Source organism: Pseudochaenichthys georgianus, chromosome 21 (genome assembly GCF_902827115.2).
Source record: "Pseudochaenichthys georgianus chromosome 21, fPseGeo1.2, whole genome shotgun sequence".
Classification (NCBI taxonomy): Eukaryota; Metazoa; Chordata; class Actinopteri; order Perciformes; family Channichthyidae; genus Pseudochaenichthys; species Pseudochaenichthys georgianus.
In genome coordinates, this window is record NC_047523.1 from 32,339,558 (window position 1) to 32,365,903 (window position 26,346).

The 26,346-nt window shown below is 41.5% G+C and overlaps 3 protein-coding genes across 4 annotated transcripts; 1 reads left to right on the forward strand and 2 right to left on the reverse strand.

The window, feature by feature from the left end:
- Positions 1–2,917: 2,917 nt before the first annotated feature.
- Positions 2,918–5,672, reverse strand: LOC117466806 (TLR adapter interacting with SLC15A4 on the lysosome). The gene is made up of 2 exons (XM_034110267.2): positions 5,560–5,672; positions 2,918–4,551 (listed from the first exon to the last, which is right to left on the reverse strand). Exon 2 carries the CDS (start codon positions 4,547–4,549, stop codon positions 3,596–3,598), a length of 954 nt encoding a protein of 317 aa, XP_033966158.1. The 5' UTR covers positions 4,550–4,551; positions 5,560–5,672; the 3' UTR covers positions 2,918–3,595.
- A 456-nt stretch (positions 5,673–6,128) lies between these two features.
- On the forward strand, positions 6,129–9,548 carry LOC117466907 (uncharacterized protein C13orf42). The gene is made up of 4 exons (XM_034110412.2): positions 6,129–6,300; positions 7,059–7,619; positions 7,705–7,849; positions 8,996–9,548. The coding sequence occupies exons 2-4, from the start codon at positions 7,212–7,214 to the stop codon at positions 9,238–9,240; spliced, it is 798 nt and encodes a 265-aa protein (XP_033966303.1). The 5' UTR covers positions 6,129–6,300; positions 7,059–7,211; the 3' UTR covers positions 9,241–9,548.
- Positions 9,549–11,309: 1,761 nt separating this feature from the next.
- On the reverse strand, positions 11,310–14,835 carry rnaseh2b (ribonuclease H2, subunit B). Of its 2 annotated transcripts, none has more exons than XM_034110140.2 (11): positions 14,654–14,835; positions 14,359–14,427; positions 13,871–13,978; positions 13,419–13,495; positions 12,946–13,060; positions 12,799–12,863; positions 12,519–12,624; positions 12,219–12,300; positions 12,089–12,134; positions 11,797–11,874; positions 11,310–11,484 (listed from the first exon to the last, which is right to left on the reverse strand). In XM_034110140.2, exons 1-11 carry the CDS (start codon positions 14,715–14,717, stop codon positions 11,374–11,376), a joined length of 921 nt encoding a protein of 306 aa, XP_033966031.1. In that variant the 5' UTR covers positions 14,718–14,835; the 3' UTR covers positions 11,310–11,373. The 2 variants fall into 2 exon arrangements, with proteins under 2 accessions (XP_033966031.1, XP_033966032.1); XM_034110141.2 differs by lacking the exon at positions 14,654–14,835 and adding an exon at positions 14,539–14,596.
- Between the last annotated feature and the right edge of the window lie 11,511 nt (positions 14,836–26,346).

Sequence of the window (26,346 nt, forward strand, 5' to 3'; positions counted from 1 at the left end):
CTACATACTAAAAGCTTTCTAAATGAAGGTAAGCCACAGAGTGCTACAGAGCATTAAAGCCACAATGGTGAGTGTATCTGGGACCTTGGTTTTGATATGAAATCTTGCAACCTTGCCTTTACCGCCCTCCATGTTAAAAGCTCTTTGTGACAAGGAAATTACTTTATGAACCTCTGAAAGGCGCTGCAACACTTCAACCGCCCCTTTTAGTTTCATCGCTCGAGACCATGAGAGAAGTGTGAGGTGTTTTCTCTTTTTTTAAATTGTTCGTTTTATCCGTTTTCTGGCCTCTCATTTCATGGGTTTAACCTTTTATTCTTTGACCTCAGTTTCACTTTTTCTCTAAGAGGAAAACTGCTGCTAATTACAGAAAATAGGAAACGTCTTCTATTTATGCTTTTTGCAGCTAAATAAAAACACCCAGTGGGAGATTTGTTAAGCTTTTGACGAGGAAAGGTAAATAAAGTGTGTAATTTGGTGAATCTCAGGCAGGCCCGGTTCCAGAACAAAATGACTCAGGGTGCATCTGAGATTAGAGAGGGTGCAGTGGTAAAGTGATATTTTTATAAGTGGGGAGTGGACCTAACACCCTCTAGGGGGGTCCTCACCTCCCCTGGTGAATATTAATATTGAAGTTAAAACCATCAATCTGGTGCACTTTGTGAGCAACATTAAGAGACCTATGGATCTATGTGCTCTTTGTTTGATTATGCCTTCCTAGTCCCTTATCACGTAGCCTATAAGAGCATGGCGCCAGTTGTTGTAGCCGTAATGTCCCCATGATCTGAACTGTTATTACCTGCAGTAGATGCAGTGTATGCTGGCGATAAGGGCTGGTTGTTTTAACCATTTTCTGATGTCCATCATTGACTGCTGTGTAAGCACCTTGCAGATGATGAATGTGCAGCGGCACAGGTCACGCACACCTGACATAATAACGTTACTTACCGTTTAAATTGACCAAATAAATGCAGCAGACAATGTTATTCAACCACAATTTATTTTATTTCAACTATATTCTTATTATTATTATTATTATTATTATTACTACTATTGTTAGTAATAGTAGGCAAAATGTAATATTTTTCACTTTTCATTTTTTTTTTTTTTTTACTTTTCATTTTTCAAATGAGGGTGCATAACGACTCAACTGAGGGTGCAATGCACCCTTATGCACCCCTGTAGAACCGGGCCTGATCTCAGGGTACATATTGGCAGCTTGTGTGTGTAAGAGACAGCAGTGTGTAGCTTTACTTTCATCCCTGTAAACAATTCCTAACTTCCGCTGCAATAAGAGGAGTCTGTTTTTCATTTGTCCGGGGTCTGTGGAATCAGTTGGTTTGAATACGCTCACGATGCCGAGCTTGTCATCCGGTGAATCATATTTAGAAACAAGCGTGTTTTTGTTTAGGTCTGTAAGGATTCGGTTCCTCTAACATGTACCTGGAATGTTCAATCCGGATAGAAGCAGAAATACCAAACATGTGTCTCGGCGGCCTTGAGACTTCACAGGGCTCCGACTGCGGCTCGGTAAACACGGTTTCCTCCTGTGGCTCTGTGTTTGGACAGGAAACAAGGGAAGCTGATCAAACGCTGCCTCAGAAGGCCACGGCTGCACCACGCTGGAATAGAGTTGCAGGTCTTTCAAAGCCCTTTTTGAACACGTGGAAACCTGAAAAATAACATCGTCTCTGCATCGGTCTGCAGCCCTGCCGAGCTTCTCGTTTGTGCTCGTGCAATATTATCCTAAAAATAAATCACGAGGTGAAGATAACCTTATCTCCTGCTTTAGAAACCAGAATCAGACACAGTGTTACATGTGCCTGTGGCTTCAGATTTACAACTGTCCTGATGGCATCATGGATTAGCAGAGGATACAGCATTAGTGGATGGATGGATGGATGTTGTGTGAGGGAGGGAAGGGGTAGACGGTAGAGATGGGCGAGTCATGATTCATCCGGATCATTAACCCGGATCCTAGTAATGAGCCGGTCGTGACGAGTCTCCCTCTCGATTAACCCGAGTCCTTTGAGTCCTACACCTGATGTGACGTAACAATTACAACTATAAATTGCGTCGCTCTTTACTCTCTTTATAACGTGTACAATCACATTACAACGTTGTTGTATCCAGAGATCCAGCAGACTCGTCGCCATTCACGAATCAACAGCAAATTCAGCCCCTCCTCCGGCTCCCGCGAGAGTCCCGTGAGCCGTGAGTGAGCCGTGAGTCGTTGGACTCGCGGGAGCCGCGAGTGAGCCGTGAGCCGTGAGTGAGCCGTGAGCCGTGAGCCGTGAGTGAGCCATGAGTCCGCAAATCTCTGAGTCTGCTGCGACTCGTCGAGGGAGCCGTGGGACTCGCGGGAGCCGTGGGACTCGCGGGAGCCGTGCGAGCCGGAGGAGGGGCTGAGTCTGCTGTAGATTCGTGCATGGGGACGAGTCTGCTGGATCTCTGGATCTGCTGCCTGCTATATGTTACGGCTCTGAGTCCTCGTAGGCTACTGGTCTCTCTCGATCATTGACCTGGATTCACGGATCCCGCGATTTTTCCGGCTCTAAATTAAGTTTCAGTGTAGACTTCTAACAAAATGGTCATGTTGTGCAACAGTCTCCTGTAATAATATCTGCATTTCCAATAAGGATCTTACTTGGAAACTCGTTTATTTTGAACATGGCACACAAAAAGAAACAAATGATAGAAAATTGCAAAACAGTTAGAATATATAAAATGTAATTATACAATTATTATTATTATTATTATTATTATTATTATTAAATGAAAACACAATTGTGCAAAATTAGCTTAAGTACAGGAACATATTAAAATAACTATATACATATAATGCAAAACACTTATTTTTTAAAATGCACACACACACACATGTTTTATTAAAGCAAAAGACACTGTGTAGCGGAGGTTAATGTAACGTTAGTTTAATATGCTGGTTAAATGCAACAACTTTTCGGTTTCACCGGTAGGATTTCTACGGTCTTGGTCATGCTGACTCATATGACTCAAATGACTCAAATGACTCGTATGATCCGGATCTCTTCAATGATTGATTCAGAAGACTCCGAGTCCATAAAATGATCCGGATTTGCCATCTCTAGTAGACGGTGAAGAGGAGGAGGAATAAAATAAAGGAGAAGAAGGTGTGTGTCAAAGTCATCGGGGTTAATAAGTAAGGTGATAATGCTTCCCCCTTGTGCCCGTTGAATAGACTGCAGACTCATTAATGGCATTTCATCATCGGCAGCAGCCATGACCAACATGTGTAATACATCTTTAGGCACAACAATATGTATTCATAAGCAAAATGGTGGCATTTAATACTATCTGATTGTGCACAGTAGAAATGGACCAGTTTCAGTTTTCAGTTCCTGTCTTTATTGTCCTTTTTAGAAAGTGAAAAATGCACCAGCCCATAAACAACTTAAATTATGACACATTAGATTGTCATAACATTGACGCATCAGATTTTTCTTACCACACCATCCTCTCCAGAGCTTATTAAAAAAAAAAAAAAACTAGAAAAGAAACACAAGTTGTTAGTTTCATCTTTTATTTTGGTGACCGATATTGAAAGGGAGAATTCTCACTGCGGTTTCTCCTCTCTGTTCTCCGTTGGCTGCTCCCTGGACGCTTCACTGGAGATCTGCAGGAAGGGGGTGCTGATCTCGCTGGAATGCATGTCTCCGGCCACCCGCAGCAGGCAGCTGAGGACCAGGTCTTTGGCCAGGCCGGCCTCCAGGTTCCCCTCCCGGCTCAGCTGCAGAGTGATCTGGTCCAGGCTGGTGAGGACCAGCTCTGAGCCCAGCAGAGGGATGGGGTCAGAACCAGGGGCCCTTTCCCTGACCATGTTCTCCATCATGTACTGCTGGTACAAATCCAACAGTTTCTGCTCCAGGTAGTGATTTAGAAGAGAGTTGGAGAACGGACCTTCACGGCCCTGGAACAAAAAGCTACGATCTCGGGCACTGCCCATTCTCCAGCGATTTGAGCCCCCCCTCAGAGGATGCAGGAGCCCCCCCTGAGATGTGTGTGCTGGGGGAGAGTCCTCCACAGCTGAGGGGACATCACAGGAGTGGAGGAAAGGGCCCTCAGCCTTCGCCTTGGGACAGACTCGGATCTCACCGTCATTGGTGGAGAGAGGCAGCACATGGTCGCCTCCAATATGGAGGTCGCTGTAGTTTTGGCAGATGCTCTGACAGAAGGAGGGGACCAAGAAAGGAGCGTCGCCCAGTGAGCGAGCCAGAGCCGGGATCTCTATCTTCGGGGAGATCTGTCTGCATGGCCGGGCTGCCGGGACGTCAAAGGACTGCAGCGGGGAAATGTACAACTCCACCGGATCGCTGGCGTTGCCCAAGCAACCCGTCAGCTCGGGGGAATTGTGATGGAGGAGCGGAGAGTGTCTGCTGGAGCCGGGCACCAGGGTCGCAGCTGCTCTCGGCACACCGTACACACTCTGGGGAGCGGTCTGAGGAGGCAGAGGGTCCAGCTCCTCCAGCTCGCCATAGGTCATTCTCAACAATCTGCCCTCACAAAGCATGGCTGCGGGGGACACAAGGACATTCTCAGAATCTGAGTTATTAACACGGCATGTCAGTGTGCTGTGTGTCAAAGCTGTGTTTGGTAATACTGCAGATTTATATTCTATTTGTATTTATATCGGGGCTAGGTCATATATCTTCTTCCTGATATATGCCTTCATATCGTCATAACGACACCAATATAGCATGTTTTATAAAAGAGGTATTGTGGAGCTGCAGACATCCTGGCTCACATCCAGATGCCTCTCTTTTTGGCAGAGATCCTCTTCAATGAAATTCATATTTTAAAAATGTTTTTTAGAAATAATGATGCAAAGAAAGTATCCCTTCTATATTGGCAACATCAGTCAAAATGTTCGCAGTTGGGTATCTTTTCCAATTTGTGCATCTCCGAATGATATCCCCTCAAAATACGTCTCATCAGACTATCTTAAAAAAGTATTTTGTATGTGCTATTGATTCTAATTGTGTATCAACATATGATATATGATGTAATGACTCTTAGATGTCTAATATGTGTAATGAGTACTTGTAAAGCGCTTTGAGCACCTGTAAAAGCACTCTAATAAAAAATGTAATACATTATTATTATTATTATTAATCACAATACAATCCTATGTAGGATGAAAAGGTCGATATGGAATCATCGCCCAGCCCTATCATACAACAACAACATATAGCATGGACTAATGTTCTGCGCCCGAGAAAAAACCGCCTCAGCTAGTTTGCTAAACAAATAAAATAAAACGGCACAAAACAGATACATTACATTTACAGTCTAACACCAGACCATTGATGACTTTCTGAATGATTTCCAATTTAAAATCCATTTCCTCTGAAATGATCCTCTTCATGATTTGGAGTTCTGAGGGTGAGCTACGCTACAGGTAACATATTGATTTCCCAAATAGAGAAAAAAGACGGTGCAAAGGAGGATTTGATGAAAGGGCACCTCACCTCGGCTAACAATCACAAAGATGAATCATAGTCCTCTGAAAGAAGAACCTACCTTGGAGCAGAATCAGCGTCTCTGGGTCAGCGTTCACCTCAGGGTGCAAAGTGTTGTTCCTGAGTCACAAAGAACGTATTATAAACATTACACGTGTCTATCGCACAGCCTACCCAATGTGTCCGCATGAGTAACGGTGCGTTCACGGGCGAGGGTTCTTATAAAGCACCCTTAGAGGAAGTGGGAATGGTGGATGTTTTTCTTTCTTCCCATTTCTGCACACTTATTGTTGCAGCTGGCTGAATCCTGAATATACTCTAACTCCGCCTTTTGCATACTGACATCAGGCTGAGCATATCCTGCTGTACTTTGTACTATTTAAAATGATATCTATTTAACTCAATAAATATATATCAACCTCTGCTTCAGTTTGTCCTCTAGCGACATGAAGTGAAATGGCAGATGTACGCTGTAAAAGGAAACCACAGAAGTTCTGTTTCTACGTCAAAAGAAACAGGTGTGCGATTGAGGTCGAGTTAAAACCAGAAGAGAAAGTTATATTTAATATGATACAAATGATCCGGAAACTGAAAGTTGCTGCTTCCTGTTTTCTGATAAGTCCCATCACACACTCCGAGTTATCTCTGCTTGAGGACTTTATTTGAGGCTTTTATGTTGAATAACTGCATTCCGAGCTACTCGCTTGCGTCCTGTGTCTGCAGGCAAAAGCAGAAATGTGACTTCCCGCTGTGTTCGGTAACCACAACTCTTCATTTCCTCCTTGAAACCATGACTCCTCAGGTAAATGCTTTTGTGCCTTTCGGTGATATTTCATTTCTCCACTTCTTCCCCTCCTTTTGTTTGAATCCTCTATCCTTTAAATCAGTTATCTGGTACAGTAATGGAGACTCTCCAGCTTTAGATATTCATGTGCCGGGATTTGTCCAAAGTGGCAGTTCCTTGTCTGCATGTACGCCTCGCTTCAGTTCAGACTCTTGTATGCAGCCGTCTTCTGCCGTCAGCAGGGAAGACGTCATGAGAGGCACATGAAACACGAGAGTGTGTTTTATTATTAATCGGGTGAGGAAACCTAGACATAAGAAAACATCATATCACTGCTGGTGGTTGTAACAGTATCCAAGTGGTTCACATCATGTACTGTTTTGATATAGATTCTTCTATTTTCTCTTCTTATTTCATCTTTCATATCGACACCAGCATTTTAAGAGCTTCACCTCTCAGCGTCTTCTGATCTTCATCACATTGGAATTAGAACCCAGGAATGTGAACAGTTGAACATGCCTGCATCTTCTTTTATGCGGTGGTGTTTATTAAAGAAGCATTCGCTGCCTCAAGAGGTGCAGCTACAGTTAGTCAGACTGCTGGTTGTTGTTATTTTGCCCTATGACTCAGGATACCTGCTGACACAGGCCGGCTGCGCAGTAGTAATGGCAGCACAAAGTGTAGGGTTACCGACCTGTTGTCATAGCGATGTCGCTGAGCAACACCCCAAAACATTAAAGACTACCAGAAACTCTGACCTGCTGTTGTGTCACCAGAGAGCAGCCATTTCAGCACCCTGGACAGCAACAGTGAAGAGCTCCAGTGAAGTTGAGAGACATATTGTCTGGCTTTAAGGAGGCTGAATATGGATAGATGCTTCACCAACTCTAAGGACACTTCTGCGACCCTGACATACTTTGTTTAGAGGGATGTTCAGGAAGATTAACAATGTGTTTCGTCCCAACCAACACGAACCCGGAGGGCGGGATGCGGGGGGGGTCCGGTCGGAGCAGGACTACCACAGCGCCTGCACCGTCCGGCTGGTCCGCAGCACCTCCATGCTCGTGGTGGGAGAGAAAACTCAAGTCGCGAGCTCCACTTTGAAACGCAGCAAAAGCACAGTGAGCATCGAGTCGACCTTGTACTACTATCAGAGACAAGAGGACAGGATTTGGCTCTACTCTCACAATCAGAACTGCCTGGAGTACCTGGAAGCACTTGTGGCTTTGAGACGGCAGTACACAAAGAGCGTGAGTGACTTCAAAAGTAAGGACTCCAAGGCCACAGTGTCCTCCAAGAAGAAGCATGCACCTCCTCCGCCTACAAAGGAAGGAACGGTAAGCTTCAATCGTCCAGAGCAGAGCACATGGCAGGCACTATCAAAGACAAATGTTGTCCCGTTTTTGTTTTTCCCCCCCGCAGATATCACGAGCCAAACCCTCTGCGCCTCCCGTCCCCAACGTGGAGGACTCGCTGCAGTTCTTTGATGCGGTCATCGCCGGCTGTGACAGCGAACCTCTGCGGAAATCGTATACGGATGACGGACATGCAGATGTGGACTTCATAGGTGAGTTTGGAGTGATTTTTTATAACTGAAATGGTGCTGGGGTTTCGGGCCTGCAAGCCTTCCACTACTAAGTAAGGATTGGACACTAAACATGGTTGTATTCAGGGTTAGACAATCGATGGTGGAATGAAAGTGCATTCATAATAATTAGCCTATGATACAATACATTAAAATGCAAAGATGACTGGGATTGTTTGTATGCCTAACGAGGACTTTGGTTATTTCACTTTGGATACTTGCTACACAAAATATAACATTCACCTACTTTGACTTTATTAATGGATCTAAACATGTCTTCCACCACTGTGAAGGAGAGGTGATCAGGGTTGTCATGTCATCAGTATATTTGCTCAATAATTGTACTTTATTATATATATATATTTGCATCTTCTATTAGTTATTAAACAAAGTTGCTTTCATATGAATGCAGTCACAATTTGAACCCAATAAATAATGTAATACAATAACAATGAAGTTCAAGGAAGCTAACATTTCCACCCCAATGTGGGGTTTAGTTGACTGCGGGACCAGGAATCAAACCAACAACCTTTCGACCGCACCACCTCACAGCCGCATAGTGTATGTAATGGTATATATTTAGGTCTTTGTTGTTTTAACTATATTTCACCTACATTAAGGGTTTAGTTGTCGGACGTCTAGATGTGTAAGTTATCAGGGAAACAAGCAGGAAACGTAGCTGTCCTTTTTCCACTCGGGAAACACAGATTTGTGACATAAAACGATACGGTTAATTGTTTTCACCCGTTTGGTTTGGAGAGGAGGAGATCTCGTGAATATTTCTGTAAGGGGTTAAAAACCTGAAAACGGAATGCCAAAAGAATCCAACCATGAATACGACTGCAATGACAACAAAGGATGCCATCTCCCATGATCCCACACTACTTCACAACACCGACAAACTCCTACTTATTTTAGCCCATCATGGCAACAAAAATGACACTAGTGTTAAAGACTGAGATAGCATGACATCATCTGTAAGATAATCTTTCCAGATGGTTATCGATACATCAAGAAATGAATCCGATACAAACGGCTGCTGCTGAGTTAAAGAAAGCTTCCGGTCACACAACGACTGCCCTCAGCTTCAACTAATGTGCTTGCCCTCGGCTCTGCTCTCTCCCACAGTGGCCTCCAGCTCTGCCGAACACGACCTCCACTCTAACTGGGTCCTACGGGTTCCTCGGGTCGCCGGTGACTCCAAGCTGAAGGAAGTTCACGTGTGTGCCAAGGAAAGTGTCTCTAAGAAGAAAAACAAGAGCGGGTCGACCAGCAGCAGACTGCGGCTGCAGAGGAACCCGATCCATCTGCCCAAAGTGGTGGCGAGCGCATTCCAGACTCTGCGCTTCAAACCCAAATTAAAAAAGCAGTGAAGCTTGATGGGCATTCGAAACCACCGGCACTGCCACTCTGCTGACGAAGAGCTCAACCCAGTTTGTATGGACCTGCACTATGCTCTGCTCAAACTCCATCCGGACAATTAAAGAGGCCCGATTGTGCTTTTTGGGGTTTTCCCTTTCCTTTAGTTATATACACACATCTGTGTGTGCATGGAAATGGTCTGCGAAGGCTGAAATCCCACACACTCCATTGTGACATCTCTACGTAACACTCAAGGCACAAAATACAAATATGAACCTGGAATTAGCGTAATATGTCCTCAAAATAATTGTAATAAAGCAAATTGCAAAAAAAAGATATCGGTCAAGCCAACAACATACTTCCTTTTTTTACCCTCAGACATTTTGACTTGACAATGGCTTGCACTGAGAACATGAACAATTTCTCCGTTGTATTCAAGGTTGCCAGTAAGCCTTGATACTGTTACGAAGAACCAGCGTGCACAATATCATGAGCCCAAAACTAGGAGCACGAATTCAGCCGCGATCAGCAGAAGTCCATCATCAGCTACAGGCAGCCATCTCTATTCACTATCTTTGTTCTTTCAACTCTTCATTATTATTCTCACGTTATCTTTACTGTGGCACTAAACATGTTTCAAATAGTCAGCTTACACATTTCCTTCGAACATCAAAACATTCCAAAAGTGCATGATAAGAAAACAAATCTTGTAAAATGTTGTGTTATTTAAACATTTTCAGAACATAATTTAGGATACAAAATGTAGCATTTGAAGCAGACAGACTTCTACATCTGGCACCGAGCCTGGAAGTGAGAGGAGAAACAAGGAGCTGCAGCACAGACCCCAATAATAACTGAGACGGGATGTTTCTGGAAGAAAGCAGACGATGTTTATTTAACTGCTCCCATCCTCACATAAAATCTACATCAATGCACTCCGCAAAGTCTTTTCTCTCTTGGTTTAGTCATATTTGCACCGAGATGCAGTTTAAAAAAGTACGCTTCAGCTTAATTTGATGCAATTATTTGAAAAGCTGAAACATACAAGACTTGGAAATATTCATAAAGTGTCGTCTACATATTCACACTTTCAGCAAGAAACTCCATTTATACCTTACAATGTTTAACGTCTTTCACACAGTATTGGTATTTTTCTATTATAAAAGCCAGCAATCCAGTTTAGTGTCTGCTTTTCAACATCCACTATTCACGCTGCAGGGTCTTCAAAAATGACCTTCTCTGGTTTCCTTCCAGCTCTGACATGTCAATACATCTTCTGTGAAAAGCCAATCGAGTGTCGTTTGTTTCAGGGCTTTAAACCTTAGATTAATATAAAATTAATTATGTGATTTATATGTATCAATTATATGCCACTATAATGAGACTTCTTTAAAGACATCTCACAATACGCCTGCCTTCAACCCATGCATCAGTAGCATATAGGAAAAAGGAAATATAATAGCGTGATGGTATGGAGTTTACGTTGAGTACAGTTCATGGTTGGGCCCTGCAGACTCGCATTGAATTGAGGAATCAAAGCCAGAGGTAAATTGCAACAATGTCCTTCAAGCCCGGCTGAAAGGTAAACATGTTTCCCTCCTGCACGAAAAGTCTGAGAGACGACTGGGTTTGTAAGGCGAGTCCCAAGGCTGCACTGACTGAACAAGTTCAAAACCAGCTAAGGTTATTCCGTTCGTTTCCCGTAGTTAAAATGGACTGTGAGAAAAGGTATTTCAAGATGTCTGTATGTATACCACATGTAGAAATGTTGACAAAAAAGCTGACTTTGACTTTAAAGGGTCAACAAGAAAAAAAGTTACATTTTTGTAATGTGCAATGATGGTATTTCTGGATGTATTTGCCCAGCATGCGAGCGATTTGTTAAAGCTGATATCAAGTTACTAGTAACTAAAGAAATACATGTACTGGAGAAAAGGGTATATCTTAAGAGGTAGAAGTATAACAAATGTGTACTGTAGAGTCGTATATAAATACAAACAATGAGGTTAAAATACTAATTTAAATGCAAATATTCTTTTTAATTCTCATTCAAACCATGAATCGAAATGAAGAGCATATGTCCAATACATTTTCTTTTCTTTATTACAAATGATTCATATACAAAATCAGGAACTAAACAACATTCACTTCTTTTCTGCTTTGACTTTGGGGCTGAAGAAGGAGGACATCGACTTCATGCCAGTTTTGTCCACTTTCGCCAGAGATTTCTGAGCTGCAGTCATCTTCTTTGGCGGCTGGAATAAAGGGTGAAAAAGATCAATACATACAACTCAACACCTCTGCAGAGACACAGTAGGGAATTAGTCACACATCATTTAAGAAAAACGTTTCGCCACAAGGTAAGCCAGATAACCCATGTGTACTACACACAAAGCTTAAAGAAGACCTTCAACAAACAAGAGCTATGCTAACAATCACTCAAGGTTTTGTACTCGCAGAGATGAAAGCAAAGATAAGCCCATAAGTTATGATATAGTTAAAGCAAGTGATCAATGCCTCAGATTCCTCCATTGATTGTTTGGGACAGCTGAACTGTAGAAACTCACTTTCCGCGCAAAGTCTGCACTGTTGAATTTAGTGTAGTCCTCTTCAGCCTCCACAGGTAATTCAGAAAGTTTCCGCTTCTGCAGAAGGAGGAAGTAAGACAAGCTTTTCGTGAGAAAGAGCAACCATTTATTAAGAGAACACCCACTAAGCACCGTACAGCACGGGTTAAAACACACCAGCACAACGCCACAATGTTAGTGAGGTGGAGCACTACAGGAAGAATACACTGAGTTTAAAGCATGCAGAAAGAGTTATATTAACGTTACACTTCTTAGAGAGCCGCTAACATACCTTGGAAGGAGGTTCTGGCTCCTTTGGGCTTGTGAGCTCTGGTAACCTGTGGAGTAGAAAACGGCTTGCTTGATCACCCCTATATCTGTTAATAATTCAGATTATAAGTGTAACGGATGGCTGAACTTACTGCAGGTGTTTGAGGAGGGCTTTGCTGAGGTCTTCACTGAGGTACTCTGAGAGGATGCCATGAGCGTAGCGTAGGAAGTCCTCTGTATCAAACACATTGACAGTCATCAACAATACTTTAGTGGTGGGGAAAATGTTGTTTGAGGTTTATAACCCTTAGATGTAAACGGTGCAATATTACTGCCATCTATTGGTCAACATCATGTCCTGCTTCTATTTTCATAGGAAGGTGAGACGGGAGTTTCCCTCAGTGTTGAGATGGGACAGAATAGGGAAGTGGTGTAAAGTCAAAGTGACGCACCTGGATGGTAGTCTGACTCGGACTTCACTCTGATGTAGGTTGTGGATTTGACTCCTTCTCCCACAGATATATTTCTCGCTTTGAGCACAGTGACTGTCCTCTCCACCTACAAATTAAAAAAAAGTTTTAAAAATGGTATGAAATTCTGCTTTGTAAAATTAACCGTGCTTTTTTACACACACATTTGTTCTGATATTTTTGAGTAGCATTGAAGTAAAAACAACTTGCTCTCTAATGACTGAACAAAAAATGGTTCATCTAAAATAAGGTGAGTTTTTACCTTTTTCTTCAACCAATTCATCGTCTTCTCTTGACTGTAGCGATGAAACTTGACTCCTCCCACCTCTGGAATTATGAAACACAATATTTAAACAATGCAATCAGCATAATAGCTGAGGAACATTATATTATATATAATAAACTCCACCTTTTTCCTCTGCAATGTGGTGCAGGGAGGACAGGGCACGTGTGCAGCTCAGCAGCCTCGGACAGGCCGGGAAGTCCTCGTCCATAACGACCTGATCCAAGGGCTGGAACTTCCCCTGAGCGGAGGGAAAAGATCAGTAAACGTCCTTCATATGTGACGAGTAAGTTACAACATTACAATTACTCAACTTATTTACAATCATTTATACAATGCTTAAGTCGTATCAGGCCATCCCTGTCATTATTACTTCTATTAAGATGGTTGTTTGTTTGTGTTTTGTTTGTCAGCCGAATTACAGAAACACTACAGCCCGACTTCGATAAGGATGTAGCTTCAGCCATTGCAGAGACCATTCAATTTTGGAGCCGTTCCTGGTACAGTAAATGCACTAATGTGATATCAAATCACCAGCGTTAACACCTTCTGACAATTTCAAAATGAGTATACACACTTTTACTTTTTCTGTTTCTTACCTCTTTGCCCACTTTGACCAAATAGGGCAACATTAGATAGAGAGGATCCATTGGTGTTACAAAGAGAAGTCTCCCATCTGTTGATGAAATAAACACATGGTTAAATCTCGACGATATGTAAAATTACAGAATAAAGGTGCAGAATATTTAAAGTTATAAAAGGTGTGTGTTTTTTGGGAACCTGTTGTCAATCACAGACCTGATGGTTATACTTATTTTGTGTCAGCAGTTCGTCTTTCTCGATGTTGTTTGTCTGTGCTTGGGAAATGTCGTCATAATATACAGACACTGTTCCTCTGTAAGTGGAAGCAAGCTGCTCAAAATGTTTGGTACAAAACTATTTGCTACTACTACTACTTAGAATTACTGCAAATAGTAGACTTAAAGTAATGTAGCAGTGTGTATGATTATGATTAGCTTGAGTTCACACTGTAATGACGCATGAAACCAACCTCTCTGTACAGTCTGGCCAACAAACCAGGAGTGGAAATCTTCTTCAAACGCTTTGACCTCAAACAGCTGCACATCACCACCACTCAACATATACAGAGACGCTGCATCTGCAGGACAAAACAAAAGAGGAACAGTTACTTTCACTACCACATCTTCAAATGCACAAGATACAGAATTAGACTGCTGGATTTTTTACACATCCTCGTGTTATCAATAATCATATGTGGACTTTATGTTAAAACAGTTTTAGATTGGTTAGGGCAGCATCAAACACTCACTTTGATCCTTGATGTTCAACACATTTGATTAATTATAAAGGGCCATGTGGAGTTTTGTTGTATACAAACTACATTTTCTAAGGTTTTAAAATGTGCTGTACAAAACCTTGAATGTTTTGTCTTTTATAACGTGCACTTAACATGCACATTGTTCAGTGCCTTATGATATTGTTAGTTGCCGCCTTAAATAGATGTATAACAAGACTTGCCTGTAACGGGGTTCCTCAGTCTCACAAAAGCTGGTTCACTGTCGTGCTTCTGTGTGTCGATGGCAGAGTCTGGGGACACAAAAACAAAACAAAAGATCCTCCATTAGACTTCCTCAAAGTAGTAATGCAATAGTGCCTGTAATGCGTGGTTAAAGCAAAGCATAATAACTCAAATGTAACCTTTAGTAGAGTAATTTACGTGGTGACAGTTATCAATAACTTTTGTATTTCCGTAACGTGAAATAGCAAGCTAGCTTTAGTTAGTGAGCATAAATTGAATGACTGCTTCACGTACCTGCAGCAATGACAACCCAGCTGTCATTTTGCATATTAGGCATTCGCTTCTTTTTAGTTGCCATGTTGTATTAAGCTTGAAGTGATGGCTTACTGTTGACTGAAAGCTAATTGTGGCTAAAAACAATCGGCCTACAACATGAGCTCAGAAAAGGCGCCTGTATCTCCGAGCACTTTCTTCGTTACTAAGACAGGTGAAAACAATACTTTCATTTTACCACTAACGGCTGATTTTTATTTTTCTTCTTAAAACAAGCAATTATAAACGCGTTTTAAAGTAAAATAGATATTCCAGTCTCGAAACAAGTTCAAAAAGAAGCGAAAAACTTACGATGATAGACTTTTAATTCACAGTGTTCCCCCCTTTTTAATACAGTGGAACATTCCGTTGTGACGTCAATCAACATGTAGTTTATACGTAAGACCGCGAGATGTCGCTCAAGAACTTTGATATAAATACATGCTAACGTTTTTCTGCACAGTTTACAGTACAGTCACTGAACTGAGGTTTCTAAATAACCTTTTGATCTTCACAATTAGCAATAAAGTAAGTAAGTAGTGTTCCTTCCAGTCACTTACTATACTTTAGTACTTTTTATGAGGCAATATACATGTGGTCTAGTGTAGTATTTCATGCTTCTTCTTCGTTATACTTCTACTCCAATACATGTCAAAGGCAAATATTGTAAATGTTACTCCACTACATTTGTTTGACAACTACTGTTACTACTTTAAATATTCATATTATTACATCTAAGAGAAATCAACTCATAAAGGATGATACAGTATTGTATGCCAATCTTGTCAGAGGCATGTACAATTTGCTGCACCTTTACCCACTGCATGATCAAAATGTTTCATTTAATACAATTGAATGTTAATACATTTCTATTTTAATTATAGTATTATTTGTAATGCAGGATTTTTACCTGTGACAATGTATTCCTGCACTGTAGTACTTCTGCTTCCACTTAAGATCAGCATAGGCTTCTTCTTCCACCACTGTCCTTTGGCACAGTTGCACACAGCAGATTGGGCGACCCATCTGTCCTTCAGTGAGAGGAGGGCATCTCTCACTCTCTCTCTCAGGATATGACACTGTGTGTCCCAGTTGGTTTTCAGTGAGTCACTTGTTTGTTTTTTTCTCCTTCTCTCACTGTTCATGTGCATGCTCAAACGACTATGTATGACACGACTGTGCTTGGGTGAGTTTTCATCCCAATTAGATGACTCTAGCTGTGTCATCAGATTGTTAAACTGTTTGGGGGCCCTCTGATATATATGGCCTGAGTTGTTGATTTCCCTCTCTCCTAAAGACACCCACAGCACATCCTATTAACAGCTTTTTAATTAGTTTGTTTTGGTAATGAGGATGGGAGGGATTTGTGTACTGGTGACTGAGTTTTAAACATTGCCTATACAGTGTCCCTGTGGTGGAGCAGCATGACGTAGAGGAAAGCTATAGATCCTACGCAGGGTGACTTATGGTTTCATGTTTCTCTGACTTGCTCATTTTCCTGTGATCTTTTTCTGCATTTTCAGTTTATTGTGCCTTGTATCACTTTTTTTAGGTCAGATTCGATCAACATACGCTCTCAACCCTTTGATCACTGTCTCCTCCTTGAAATCAGATAGATTTATGGTGCTGTAGTCTGTGGCAAAGAGAGCGTGGGTGAGATATTGTCTGTGAATTACTTGTTTTATGGGTCCCGGGAGTATCATACTCAAGTCTGTGCGACTAAACAGAATATTCCATGAAAGCTTTCTTTCTTTTTGGGTTGCTTGATGGAACGTCTGCGTTTCTGACGACCAGGGAGAACAACAGCGGTCTTTCTGGTACGCTGGACCACAGGCAGCCCCAGAGAGCCGAGTCCTCTGTCACCAGCATGCAGAGGAGAACAAAGTGGGTCTAAATGTAGGCCCCCATATGGCTTCTTAGACCGTAAATCTTAGACCCCTTTCCCACACAGAAATCCTTATCCTTCCAACAAAGAGAAAGTCAAGATAAAAGCCATCCTAAATATAAGAAAAAACGAGCATGAGAAATTCAACATAACCAAAGTCTAATCTGTCTATCTCCCCTTCCTCCTTCCCCATGTAATTCATTTTGAGCGTGCTACTTCTTTCTAGAAATTAGATGATTCCAATAAACTTCTCCGTGGAGGTATAGAGTTTATTGCAGCCAGCAGGCGGTGGACGGTTGGTCTCACTCTGCTGAGCACATTGAACAGCCCCATGGTCCTATCCATCTCTGTGGCCTCATTTGTGGTGGTGGTCCAATGCAGGGTGACTGGTTACAGCTTTACATATCGACTCAACCTCAAACTGTCATGTCGCTACCATGTGTGCTGGGCACAGTGGTGGGATTGTATTTAAGGACAATTTTGAGCTACTTGTACTTTCCGTTGATATTTTCAATGTACGCTACTTTATACTTCTACTCTGCTACATTTTAGAAGCCAACATTGTACCTTTTTTAATCTGTTTATTTGACAGCATTAGTTACTAATTGAGCTCTACGACTGAGACACTTAGGGGGATAGAGATACTCAAGTAAGATTTTGTATGCAGGACATTTACTTACAGAGTATTTTTAAATATGGTATAGGTACATTTTTCCATCACTGGCTCTGCATTACAAAATGAGTAGTTTTACTCACTTTGTAGAAGTTGTGAGAAGACAGAGTAAATCACTTACCCATCAATATGACTAAACAAGGTGCGTCATTACAGCTAAAAACTCAACAACAAAACCATTGGAGACAGTAACTGACAACATTCTGTTTCCATAGTGACACACAGACGCTGTCCTGCTACTGTGTTAGTGTGAAGGTAAAACATGACGGATAACGCACACAAGATAAGATGTAAGCGAATGATTAACTTCAGACCATGGTGAAGTATCTCCTCTTAGAGTTTGCTATGGCTTCATCTTTTATTTTCAGAATGTCCAAAGTGAAAAAGCTGATTTCATAAGCATTCATAATCACGAATTGTAACTGTCATGGCTGCCAAGAGAAGCAGGTTATAAATAGAAAGACAGCATCACTCAAGGTGCTACTTTTTCTGTATAGATTCAGCTTTGTCATGCAGCTGTCAAAGCCACGTATTGAAATCCCCACAGATCAAGGACATAATGTACACACTAGTACTAGACATGCACATACACACACACACACACACACACACACACACACACACACACACACACACACACACAGACACACACAAAAACAGATGTGGAGAGAATTCCCCTTGGCAGCCGAAGCCTTTGAGTCATCATCTGGGATTCCCTTCCTCTCACTTCCAAATATGGGTGGGATATTGAGCGAGCGGGAGCTGAATGTGGAACCCCCTCGTGATGTCAGAGCTTTGACTGGAAATTCACAGGAAAGAATGTCGGGAATGCAAAAAAATCCCCCAAATACTGTTCCCGTATGCATTTTTGTAAAGTCTGAGTATTAGCACACATGCCTCATGTTCACTCCCACACACACACACACACACACACACACACACACACACACACACACACACACACACACACACACACACACACACACACACACACACACACACACACACACACACACACACACACACACACACACACACACACACACACACACACACACACACACACATGTAAGGTTCCTCGCCAGTGCTCTCATTGACAGATATTCTTTCCCGTAAAGTATTTTTCCTCTTCACCCCACAGGATGGTGACTCCTCATTCCCAGCATCACTTGCTCTGTGTGAGGCCTCTGGATGAATGTGGTACTTTCCCTCTCCCTAATGGTGTCATGGCTGGAACATTAACTCTGTGTTTGGTGTAAAAAATGTGTTAGTACATTTTATTTTTGTTGTAAAAAGTACAATATGCTACATTTTTAATCTACTACATTAACATTAAGAATGTAGTAAGTTTGCAGAATACATGCTAAACTTATAATAGGCTTGTAACATTAACTTATGTGACTATTTATCTCTACACTACAAACTCTTCCTTGGTACTGTCAAGCTTTGCACATTTCTGCCCAAAACGACCCATTTTAAAACTGAAAGACTACTTATAACTAGAGAATGCAATTCCTGGGGGAATGCTTTATGCTGAAAAGCTGACGCTAAACTGCTATGCTGAAATGTAATGTGTAAGAAGAAAGTGAAGAATTTTGATTGAAATTATACATTAACACATGAGCTTGAATGTGGGATGAGAGAAGAAAAGAGCAAAAAGGCTTGGAAAAGCAGCAGAATATTTGAACTGCAAACTTTTGAACTAACTTGATGGCGAATGATCTGTCGCCATGGCAACGGCATTTGATGACACCCCATAATACGCTTATGTTTTGATGGCTGCATCGTTACCAAACCTGTGAAGTGGGCCATTTCGAGCATTTGAACTGAAGTTGTGAGAAAACCGTGTTTCATAGTGAGCATTGTGTTGCCAAGGCAACGGCATTTGAAGAAATCTTAAAACTGTCAAATAGATGTCTTCACGGCTGGACTGTTAGCACACATGTGAATTTTGAGCACTTTTTGACCATTTTCATAGGAGTTATAGCAATATCGTGTTTTATCGTGCCATGGCAACAGCTTTTGACGATCGGACCGTGTCCATTGGAGTTAGAGCGACATCGTGTTTCATGGCGAGGGATGGAAACGGCATATGATGACACCCCATCATTTACGTAGAGCTGTTGAGGGCAGGACCATTAACCATTAGCTGAAGTCTGCTGCTGTTTTATGGCGAGGCGTTGCCATAGTAACACCACATTACGTAACATCAGATTTGATGTAGAGCTGTGTTAACCATTATCTGAAGTCTGCTGCTATGAGCATGTCAGTTGGAGTTATGACATCATCGTGTTCCATGACACAGGTGTTTATATTTCAGCTAACGACGTTACCATAACACCTGTACTTGAGCCCAGAGATCAAATGTTTCCATGGTGCAGTAATCGGTGAGAGGAGAGCGTTTGCAATGTTCTGAATGAAAGATAAACCTCTTACATGTGAACGTTTTGTTGAAGAACTGTAACAGATATCGGTGAAATTTCAACGCGTGAAGCATCTCAAGAACTCTGAGCATCTGAAGTGTGCTTTTTGTGTACTTTCGGGTTCATAACGTGGCCTTTTTGGCAGATTAACTAAAGGTATGCGGCTGCTGTGGTGGGGAAAGATGAGGCTGAACTTACAATGGGGTTTAATGGAGACATGTTGAAAGTTTTTGTCACTGCATGCCCTCAAGAGGCATTTTGTTTAATTATTTTGCTTACTTTTTTTAATTTTTCAAGCTACGAGATGTTTTCCTACGTTTCTCATGGTTTGGGAATTATGGCAGGTTTAAAAAAAAATATGAAGGCGAATTTCAAGCTGTCCTCCACTCTAGCTTTGAGATCACACAATCGAGTGTTAACGAGCTGCGCAATATACACTAATGTTAAAATCTGAAGAAGGCCTCTTTACCAAGGTCTGAACAATGTTTAATATTTCTGGAAGTATGAATCTGATTTAAAAGTTGTTTAATATGAATAATGTCAGACAGATGTGTAACATTTTAAAGTTGGAATGAGGTTTCTAAGTGAAAGTCTGAAGGAACAGTTAGCAGTTGAAGTCGCACGAAGAGTTTCTCCGTTGACTTCAATGTTAAAAATGTGATGAATTATGGGATGTATCTCGGGAATTATGAAAGTTATAAATGAGAAAAGTAATAGCAATCGATTCCCGACCGAGCTGAACGTTTTAATGTTTGAACGGAGTTTCTGCGATGTGGAATGTGGGAGAAGAAGAGCAGCAAAATAACCCGGCGGAATAATAATAAAGAATTTCGTGCGTAGCATAACAAGTAGTTGGAATGCTGTATCGGCATTCCCACTAAATTAAAACCAACAAAGAACGGGCAGATTAACCTGCTCCGTGGCCCCAGGGCCTAAATTAGCAGTGGGCCCCTATCCCACACCTGTTGCCTGTTAAGAAACGATCAGGTGCCGTCATTAACCAACCAGTGCTCCTTTAAAACTACTTCCAGTGGGTAACTTATTTTTAATTATTCTGACACCACTTGAATGCAGCACAAATGCCTTATCTTGAAATATTACAAATGAAAAACATTGTTTGTTTCTGCCCATGATTTGGATCTGCCCAGAAATGTTATGAGTCCCTCTTATGACCATTTCACAAGAATTGGGCAAGTTGTTTTGGGCAATTCTGCTGAACGACAAACAGACAAACTAATCTGAGGCTTTTGGGAGGCAATGGGAACCTGATCCACTCATAGCTACACACTCCTTATCTCTTGCCAATAACTATGAGAAATGGCTGTTTTCTTTGGAATGGTGATTGCTAAAAAGTTAATCTTGCAAGTGTGGAAAAAATGGCGTCCGTACCCACGCATGATTTGTGGTTGAGAGAAATGGCAAACACATCGCATCGGACTGCTATGTCGTAATGAAGATGGAGGAGGTGTGTAAGATCTGCGTCCCTGTACTGTATTTTTCATTGTAAGAACTAATGTGTCTTATGTAAAGCATCTTGCTGCGTAGATCTCTTTTTATATGCATTATTCTACATTGTGTGCATGTGCTATATATTATTTTTCTTTTCTTTTTTGCAAGTATTTTTTCCAGCTATGCTCTCAGAAAATAATGAAAACATATAAAGTCAATTTTAAATAATTTAAACTCATTGGCCCCTCTATAAAACAGGGCCTATGCAACTAATCAAATTACTAACAACCTTTACCGCAGTAAATCAGGGGATTTCGGGCTGATGAGGGTCCGAGTTCTGGGCAATTAAAAACTACCCTGTTGAGTTTATGACCACAAGTCGAAATTCTTGGAACCACTTTTTAAGAATTATAAAACTTAAGGTCCCCTTTGCCCAATTCAAACAAACATTAATATTGGGCATATGATTCCGATGACAGAATAAAAAAACGACTAGTGTTTGAAAAAGAGTTGTTCCCATCTGAGAAGAAAACAACTCAGAGCGACTTTGTTCTTTATGTTCACTGTGGAGTGACTCTGATGTCTGAGGAACTAAAAGAAAAGGACAATGGTTTGATGAGAGGGTTCCCGTTTTGTTTGCACACGATGTAGGACGAGAATCACACGATTCACATTCATGCCAATGGTGTTACACTATTCCACTAATTGCAGATGATAATTATGTGCCTAAAAAGTTGCACAGGGTTTGAAGAATGTAGAGAAGAAGAGTACAAGCAAGCAAGCACAGATGTAACAAAACAGCTTTCAAGTTTTTCCAAAACAACAGCTTCTTTGTGAGACAATAAATGCATTCTAGTAAAAAAATGTAGACTGCCATAATACGCACAATGCTTTTTGGTACGAAAATGTGTTTGTTAAAATTAATTTGTTTTTAAGAAAACTGCACACAATAAACGGACAGGTACATTTTGGTAAGATTCCCTCAGTTTATAAATGTACTGTAAATAAAGTAATATTACGCAGACATGAATTTCCAATTGTGCGTTTGCTGCCTTTTTAGTGACTGAAGTGTGTGTTGTGTTGTATGGAAAACTCAAAGTGTATTTATCATGAAGAATGGGCTGAGATGAGTTGCAAAAATAATTAATACGAAATAGAAGAACTATTGCAGCAGAGTTACCTCCAACTTTTTTTATTTTGTCTAAATTATTTATCACTAAAAAAACGTTGAAAATTCACTATTTCTACTTTGTCAATGATGATGATCTGTTTTGTTAGCATTGATTTTGGGTTACCATTCTAAAACATAGAGACTAAATTAGTTGTGAATTAAACAAAGAAATATTGAAAAATGGTAATTTAGAGCATTCTAACATTGATCTGTGGGTCCTGATACGAATGTAAAAAGATGGGGGAGGTCGGTCTGTCCCATAGGCTTTCATCTGCCCATGATCCCTGCCTGTCTCCTCTCCCCCTTTCTTTACGTTTTCCCGCCGAGTAGCTGTCCCGCAATACACCATCATCCTCAACCCTAATTATTGTTTACTAGGATCAATCTCTCCCTCTCTCCCTCTCACTGTACCAAGGACCAGAGATGATGTGGTAATTACATCTGCCGACTGCTGGTCCGCCGCAGACGGCTCCGCAAGTCTCTCTGCCCGGAGAGAAATTAGAGACTGCTCAGCACATGTCCAGGGCTGTAATTACAATAAGTACTCAGTGTGTATGAAATGTGTTTATTTGTTTATTTACGAGACCCCAGAACTCCAGGATACTTCCCTGTGCTTGTACTTTCTAAGGTGTTTGTCATGTCAGATGTTTCCCGCTAAAACAGGGAATTATGGGAGTAGCCTATGCAGCTCTGTCTCTTACCTTAAGCACCAGAGATTGTATTGTGAATCAACTTAGAAGTTTAACGCTATACATTTTTTCCGAAGGAACACACTTCTTCAATTCAATACGCTCTGAGGGACTTTCTGAGTCGTGGTCTGGTATTACTTAGCTTATAGTGGCTAACAAAGCTAATGTGAGTCTGTTCTCTGACTTATTGACACTTTTCTACTAATAATGCTAATGTTATTGCTACTATTTTTGAAGGAATAGTTTAACCTTTTGGGAAAGACAGTTTTTGCTTTTGTAGTTGGTTCAATTGTTTGACTCTACTCCCCTGTTTGTATTTGCTAACTGGCAGCCAGTTAGCCTAGATTAGCGCAACGACTACAAACAAAGTGAAACAGCTAGCATAGCTCTGTCAAAGGGTAACACATTCTGCCTTGCAGCACCTCTGAAGTTTACTAATCACCACATTATATCTTGTTTGTTTTACCTGTACAAAAAGGGAAGAAAATACAGGTTGTGGTTTTTTACGAGAGCAGGCTTGGTTTCTTGCTGATATTGTGAGGAAGCCAGGCAACCAGCGGGGCTTCATATTAATGTTACAGCCCGGTGAGTGGTAGCCTATTAATCATAACTCACTGAAAGAAAGTGAAAACAAACACATTTCACAAAACGTATTACTATTCTTTTGATCCTATTTAAAGCCAAGAATTGCTGAAAAGATACATGTAAAAATAAGCATGCACACACTGTTAAAGTAAACACAGGCTAGTGTTTCTGCATTCAAGTTGCTCTCTTATGGAAGGTGTTGCATGTTGAACAGATTGTAAGGTTTGTAGTTTTGGGTTCCATACACTGAAGCTGATTTAAATTGACTATAAGAAATGTAGTGCATTTAGATTCTGTTATTTTATATAAGAGGATGTGGTTGGGCACAAACATGCGGCTCAAAATATCTTTATTACCAAATGTGGTAATTTTTCTCGAAAAGAAATCTGCCAACTGGTGTCTTGGTACCTCTTTAACAACTTTTCCTCTGACTAAGAAGTCCACAGCTGGGGCTAACATCTTTGAATCTCACCAAAGACTCACTTTTTCTCTTCTTCACAGATAGCAGCACTTCTATCTGCCTTTTCACTTTGCAAGGGATCCAGTTTCAGACACAAAGTAGTCGAGGGGACCCAGAGCTGCCGAGGGGCGCTTTCTCCACTCCCAGATTTATGAGCTGCGGCTGCTGCGCAATGAGACAGTCGACAAGTCGGGTCATTAAAAGATTATCTGGATCTTTCACAGGCATACTGGGATCATTTGGGAGCAAAGTCATTATGTTCATACCATATAAATCTACAAGGTAGAGGGTGACACACGAGAACAGTCTATAACACAATGTCTCTGTACGCACATGTGTATGTTGCATGATATGTGCTGTGACACATCTGTGCCTATTTTATATTCCCCTTAAGACAAATAAATTCTCCAGTTTTTCCAGAAATTCTCAGCTTTGAAGGAAAATATTTATTTTGATCCCAAACTGCTGTCATCGTGTTTGCACGTTGTCTCTTATCAAGGATGCTGAATGATTTAAACACGGTTTTGAGCCCTTATTGTTGGGGGTTCAGCTTCCCGTATAGTGTATTGTTTAGGTTTTTATTCATGTAAATGGTCTGCAAAAGCTTAAATCTTAAAGTCCTCTCCATAGGGTGTTTCTCTCCCACACACTCCCTCCCCCCTGCCTGAAACGCCTCCATTGGACTCCTTTGTTCCATTCAGTAACATAACGACATCACTATGTATGTTGCGCTCAAACACATTGTAAGTGATAGGCTAAGGACTGTTCAATCAGAGCAGACTGGGCTCTGGTTTTAGACGGAGGGTGAAATGAGGTGCTGCAGCACAGACAGTCTGAACATTAAACACAGTAAAGCACAGAATACAAATATGAACCTTAAAATAAGTATAATACAGGTCCTTTAAACATGTTTTATTCTATTTTTCAGGCCTCTCACTCTTCTTAGTTGGAGCATTACTACTCGAAAAGAAAAGCAGATGCTAGATGCAAGCAGAGGACGGACTCAGAGGCAAACACTTGAAGGTGTTCATGTCGAGGGAGGCAAAGTGACTTCACACCAGTGACAGGTAGCGGATGGCTGAGGCCCAGCCTTTAACTTACCTCAGAAGATGGATTGACCCAGCTGCTTCATAAAATAACTAGTCAGACTTTTAGTGAAATTGTTCCCATGATGGATCTATGCTTTAATGTCAGAACTGTCATTTTTCCACTAAACTAATACGACTCCATGTGCTTTGAGGGACTTCACATCAGCGCTGACCCGATGCTCAATAAACACATTGGCATTTTTAAACACAATCATTTTTAAGTGATGCATGAAAGAGTTTATGTCAGCGAATATTTATATTGGGACATGAATGGATGGACGGTGTGTAAGACCACTGACTTCATTATTCGTGACCAGAAAGACCATTACGGTATTAATGTGAAATACGGTAAGGATTTTGGCAAATTTCCATGGTATAGGTACTTACTTGCCAACACCATTATCTCAGAGTGTGAACGAGAACTTCCAATATGCTCTTCTAGCAGGACGAGAAACCAGACGCTTTCATCTCAATAGTAAAATGGGTAATTACTCTCCAGACTGGACCCTGTCTCACAGTCTGCATTTCGTCCTTGGCTTCTCAGGGATAAGGGTCTTGGCATGTACTGGCCAACTGTAATGTAATCAGAAAAGGCAAGACCGTGAATCTGGTGGCGTGATGTCATCACTATGAGACACTCGTGTGATATCATAATTATGAGGTAATGGCGGGAGGGGTGTGTGAGTTTATGACTTTGGCACACGTTCAGTTTACCGTCAGCCGACTGCAACGGGGTACTAATGAGAATGGATAGCCTGCCTAAAGGTGTGTGTGTGTGTGTGTGTGTGTGTGTGTGTGTGTGTGTGTGTGTGTGTGTGTGTGTGTGTGTGTGTGTGTGTGTGTGCGTGTGTGTGTGTGTGTGTGTGTGTGTGTGTGTGTGTGTGTGTGTGTGTGTGTGTGTGTGTGTGTGTGTGTGTGTGTGTGTGTGTGTGTGTGTGTGTGTGTGTGTGTGTGTGTGTGTGTGTGTGTGTGTGTGTGTGTGTGTGTGTGTGTGTGTGGTTGAAGCAAATGACCTACAGATACACGCCGCAGGAGGACACATGAGGAGAGCATGCATGTTTTCAAGTCACCAAGTCTCCCATGGACCTGATTCATTTCTCCCACTGACACATGTCGTTGTTTAGACAATGTCTCATGGAGCAAAAATATACAGACCACCACTCATCAGATGGGGATCACTGTGAACCCAGTCAGAATGACCAACGGTTGAGTCCACTTTCAAATGTACTCTTTGTGGTCTGAGCAATCACCA

Excerpts from the sequence above, each read along its gene's own strand:
- LOC117466806 (XM_034110267.2), bottom strand. The coding sequence starts at position 4,549 with ATGCTTTGTGAGGGCAGATTGTTGAGAATGACCTATGGCGAGCTGGAG.
- rnaseh2b (XM_034110140.2), bottom strand. The coding sequence starts at position 14,717 with ATGGCAACTAAAAAGAAGCGAATGCCTAATATGCAAAATGACAGCTGG. Across the intron at positions 13,979-14,358 it reads ACTGAGGAACCCCGTTACAG|ATGCAGCGTCTCTGTATATG; the intron begins GCAAGTCTTGTT and ends TTTGTCCTGCAG. Across the intron at positions 12,135-12,218 it reads GCCCTCCTCAAACACCTGCA|GTTACCAGAGCTCACAAGCC; the intron begins GTAAGTTCAGCC and ends TCTACTCCACAG.
- LOC117466907 (XM_034110412.2), top strand. The coding sequence starts at position 7,212 with ATGTTCAGGAAGATTAACAATGTGTTTCGTCCCAACCAACACGAACCC. Across the intron at positions 7,620-7,704 it reads CGCCTACAAAGGAAGGAACG|ATATCACGAGCCAAACCCTC; the intron begins GTAAGCTTCAAT and ends TCCCCCCCGCAG. Across the intron at positions 7,850-8,995 it reads TGCAGATGTGGACTTCATAG|TGGCCTCCAGCTCTGCCGAA; the intron begins GTGAGTTTGGAG and ends TCTCTCCCACAG.